The sequence below is a fragment of the Cucurbita pepo genome, chromosome LG15, assembly GCF_002806865.2.
Source record: "Cucurbita pepo subsp. pepo cultivar mu-cu-16 chromosome LG15, ASM280686v2, whole genome shotgun sequence".
NCBI classification, from domain to species: Eukaryota; Viridiplantae; Streptophyta; class Magnoliopsida; order Cucurbitales; family Cucurbitaceae; genus Cucurbita; species Cucurbita pepo.
The window spans coordinates 6292890-6297977 of NC_036652.1; the positions used below are offsets into that span (position 1 = coordinate 6292890).

General features: G+C 36.2%; 1 protein-coding gene across 1 annotated transcript; it reads left to right on the forward strand.

The window, feature by feature from the left end:
* Positions 1 to 2085: 2085 nt before the first annotated feature.
* LOC111811917 (protein RADIALIS-like 1) lies at positions 2086 to 2431 on the forward strand. The gene has a single exon (XM_023698976.1). The coding sequence runs from the start codon at positions 2182 to 2184 to the stop codon at positions 2422 to 2424; it is 243 nt and encodes an 80-aa protein (XP_023554744.1). The 5' UTR covers positions 2086 to 2181; the 3' UTR covers positions 2425 to 2431.
* The last annotated feature ends 2657 nt before the right edge of the window (positions 2432 to 5088 follow it).

Genomic DNA, 5088 nt, shown 5'->3' on the forward strand with positions numbered 1-5088 from the left:
AGTTGGTATGTGGGGATAGTTTTTACTCTTAAGATGTGAGAAGTAGGTAAATGTGACCACGTGGTAAGAGATAGTTTGTAAGTTCATCAAATTGAGTTGTCGACTCAGAATTCCCAACCCGGCTTAGCTTTTAATTCAGGGCATAGCTAGCGGCATAAGACCGACTCGACGTCAACAACTCAAATAATTTAACATGGTATCAAAACAAATGTCTTGTAACCCTTTCATTTTGACGAACAAACCACTTTATTCTTGAACTCACATAAATTTCAATAAGAATGAGTATATATGATCTCAAAAAAAAGTGAAATCTTTACCCTACATTCTCACAAAAGTCAATAAAACTTGGACAATAAGATACTCATATCAACATCAAGCACAACAAAGATACTCATTTCTAACACGAGTTTTGAATCTTTAAAATTAATCATGAATTTAATGGGTCAAATTGAGAAGATTTACAATCAACTTTTTGAATTACATATATGATTGGGAAGAATTCAATCACATTCATCTTATATTCTCTACCTACAAATGAAAAGGACACTTCTTCATAGGCTATATAGCCTACTCTAAATATAAGAAAATGATACTCACAATGGCTATGTAGGGAAGCAATGATATCAAGATCACAAATTATGCCATGACTTTATGCTACACAATTTGGCCTAGGGACGTCCCCAACCCGCGGGCAAGACCAATTCTACTGATCGTACAATGTTTACAAAATACTCATGAACTTTTAAAATTAGTATTGTTTACAAAATCAGCCTAATAAGTGTAAAATTCACACGTATTAGGCTGATTTTGTGTAATATATGAATTTGTATTCTATGAGATTAAACAACCTTATGAATCAAATGCTTGATGAATAAGTATCGAGAAAACGTCATCTTCCTTCAAAAATTTGATTTTCTCGAGAACTGATCGTTCGGTCCTTATTCGAGTCGTCAATGACAGACTCGTCATGTATGTCAACATAATGTGGTATTTATTATCTATCAATATGGGAAATAGAAGTCAAGAACAAACCATTTTCTAGCTTGAACTAAACAATTTAAGGACCACAATAATAGGGAATAGTCCCTAAAAGAAGGAGAATTAGGGATTACAAAAGATTCTAAGCATTTGGTAGGAGGGTATCTCTAAGCCCTTAGCCTATCAACTTCATTTGAAAATATTCGTTGCATAAAGTTTATTTCATGTAGTTTTCAAATAATCATCACTATTCATTTCATCTCGAAATTACTTCTACTTTTCATCTCTAACGAATCTAAAAACGAACCTCATGGCCAATCATGTCTTAGTCCCTTTTTGCTATCGAAATTACTTCTATTCCTCCTTTGTTTAAGTTTTTTGTTAATAAAAAAATAGTGAGTTTTGAATTAGAGTTCTCGTTGAAGATCTGTATGGGTCATCACAGGATATGCTCAAGTTGCTATTGTTCGGGTTCGTGAGGGGCTTACACATATGGGTTTTGAAGTCGTGGGTTCATGATTACTGTTTGATGTGATTTGGTGCATTTGTCGATGAGATATGAATGAACCCGAGTAAAAAAATGGTACATGAATGAACCAATGCCACATTTGAATGAAAGTAATCTTAAGGATAAGATGACAAACAAAGACTTAAAAGAATTTAAAGACACTATCTATACCAACAAGATGCACATTTTTTTTTTATGCTCAATCATAAAAGCTCCATAAGATGCATGTGAGTGAGAACAAAACATGCTTAAAGAACTCGTGATTGTCTGTGGGGATAGTCTTCACGCTTAAGAACTTGAAGAACTCGTGATAGTATGTGAGAATAGTTTTCACTCTTAAGAAGTGAGAAGTAGGTAACGTGACCACGTAGTGCAGGTGAATGTCGGGACCATCAGGTACCAAATCTTATTTGTTCTAAAGTTTCCATCACCTTTGGAAGGTCCTGATTCTCCATCTCCAATTGTTTGGTGTCTTTTGTTCTTACAACATCATGTGGTTGCTAAGGACCCAAATCATCAAACTTCCTTTTCAAATTCAAAAGATTTCCCACTTCCCAATTGACACAATGAATTCCCTCTTGGCTTATTCCTTATAAAGAGCTCCTACCATTTCTTCTCTTTACAACACAATCATTCTCTTCACTTCAAACCCATTGAAGCTTTCCATTTGTTTTGCCACAAGATAGCACTAAGCAATGGCTTCAATGTCTGCTCATGGGTCAAGTGCATGGACTGCAAGAGAAAACAAAGCGTTTGAGAAAGCTTTGGCTGTGTTTGATCAAGACACACCTGAGAGATGGGTCAATGTTGCTAAGGCCATTGGTGGAAAAACTGAAGATGAAGTCAAGAGGCATTATCAACTACTTGTGAAGGATGTTAAGCATATTGAGTCTGGTGAAATCAATTTTCCTTATAGAAGCTCTACGAGATTGTGCTGATGAACAAGGTAATATATGTTCGATAAACGGAATTCAAAAGCTTAAGTCCATGAATTATGATAAGTTTAACTATTTATCAATATTTAATACCTTTTCATACTCGTTGGCTTACCATATGAGTATTAATCGAAGAGGAAATTATGAGATTCCACATCGATTGGAGAGGAGAACGAAACATCTTTTATAAGGGTTTGAAAACCTCTCCTAGACACATTTTAAAAACTTTGAGGAAAAGCCCAAAAAGAACAATAACGGCTAACGGTAAGCTTGGACTGTTATAAATAGTATCAGAACTGGACGATATGCCAACGAAGAGACTAAGCTCCAAAGGGAGGTAGACATGAGCCTGTGTCAGCAAGGATGCTAGGGGGTGGATTGGGGGGTCCCATATCGATTGAAGAAATAAACGAGTGTCAGCGAGGACGTTGAGCCCCAAAGGGGAGTGGATTGGGGGGTCCCACATCGATTGAAGAAATAAACGAGTGTCAGCGAGGACGTTGAGCCCCAAAGGGGAGTGGATTGGGGAGTCCCACATCGATCGAAGAAATAAATGAGTGTCAGCGAGGACGTTGAGCCCCAAAGGGGAGTGGATTGTGAGATCCCACATCGGTTGAGGAGAAGAATGAAACATTTTCTTATAAGAGTGTGGAAACCTCTCCCTAGTAGATGCGTTTTAAAACCTTGAGGGAAATAAAAAAAAAACAATATCTACTCGCTATAGTCTCGAGATAGTTTGAATGAGTAGTAAATTTAATATTTTACAATGCTAGTTTGCTTCAAAATCACTCTCACTTTACAATGCCGTTTTGTTTGGGTGGAAGATTTGAACTCGTACTCCTGATCGAGTATTTATGCATGAATCAATTGAGCTATATTCCAGTTGATCTGAGTACCGGTTCAGCGATTCTTGTCGAACCGTGTTCATGTCATTGTACATCCTTGCATTTTTCTTAAGGAATATAACATCCTAACCAAATAATTGTTCTTTTTTCCTTGTTCTCAGGTCGTGAGAAACACGAAGATCAATTGAGCTAGCTCATGCAGTAATGGAAGAATAAAGGAAGGAAGACGAAGAACCAATTGCTTCCAATTGTACTTCTAACTGTAACGTAGCATTGAACGAATAAGATCCACTTTATTTGACCTTCCAAAGTTTATCAGCAAATACTACTAATAAAAACAACTGATCAATCCATCTATGATTATAATTTTCGAAGCGATCCACCTTAGACATTGTATATTTTATGTCACGTTAGACTTAGTTTAAGATAAGAGTTTAAGAACATCGCATGACCAAAATACTATGTCCTTCTGTCCTCAAAATTAAATGGAGAATTTCTTAAATAGCTATGAATCGAAGGAAATTGATAGCCATAACTATGTTCATTGTCAATGAGAGAGCTTTAGTCCTTGACTAATTACCAAAAGTTAATAATCAAGACTCCGATAGCGAGTGAAATTATGTGACAACAAGAGCTAGTTGCATGATCTATTGTAGTTTGGAATTAGCTCGAGTTAATTATGTTAGATAAACTCACTGAATACTTAAAGTTATTATAAGTTGTTTCACTAATGATGTGGTGTATATGAATGAACTAAAGAACTCGTGTTAGTTGGTAGAGATTGTGAGATCCCACATCGATTGAAGAGGGGAACGAAACATTTCTTACAAATGTGTAAACCTCTAACCATTTGACACATTTTAAAATGTTGATGGGAAGCTTAGAAGGGAAAGCCTAAAAAGAACAATATCGGCTAACGGTGGGCTTGGGTTGTTACAAATGATATCAAACATTAGGCGATATGTCAATGAGAGCGCTCGATCTCCAAAGGGGTGGATTATGAGATCTCACATTGGCTGACGAGGGGTTCGTGAAGATGCTGGGCCTCAAAGGGTTGGAGAGGGGATGTCACATTTCTTATAAGGGTGTGGAAATCTCTCTCCAGTAGACTTCTTTTAAAAACGGTGAGACTGACGACAATACGTAACGGGCCAAAACGAACAATACAGTAGCTGCTAGCGGTCTTTCCTGGAATGTATGGGCCAAAACAGACAATACAATATCTGCTAGCGGTCTTTCCTATTCTAACTCTNCGAACAAAATACTCATCTATGCAATCTAAAATCATAAATTCAAATAATTTAGATAGCTTAAGCTAAAACAAATCTAATTTGAATAAGATATAATTTGATTATATGTTCGGTAGCTCAATTATAGGAACTTCATAGTTAAACGTGTTTTGCTTGGAGCAATTCTAGGTCGGATAATATCTTAGAAATTTTCTCAGAATGCATGTAAGTGACGACAAAGCATCCCCGAAAAGCTAGTGTTGTCCTAAAAACGAGGAATAAATAATGTGACCATGTCACAAGAGATGCACGAAAATGTCGGGACCATCAGGTATTGAATTCAAATTGTGAATCCTAGGTATGAGTCATTACAAATTTAAATAACCTAACATAACACGTTAAACCTAACTAAGTTGTATTGATTTCTTTTGTTGGTACCTAAAGAGGACATACCTTGTATACATATATGTCTATTGAAAAAGAGTATAACTTGTATGTGCCATGAATTCTCTATGTTAAGCAAATAAAAAGTTTTGTACGTTAGCAGATATTGTCTGCTTTAGCCTGTTACGTATCGCAATTAGCCTCACGAT

Bases quoted from the DNA above. Each gene is read 5' to 3' on its own strand.
- LOC111811917 (XM_023698976.1), top strand. From the start codon at position 2,182: ATGGCTTCAATGTCTGCTCATGGGTCAAGTGCATGGACTGCAAGAGAA.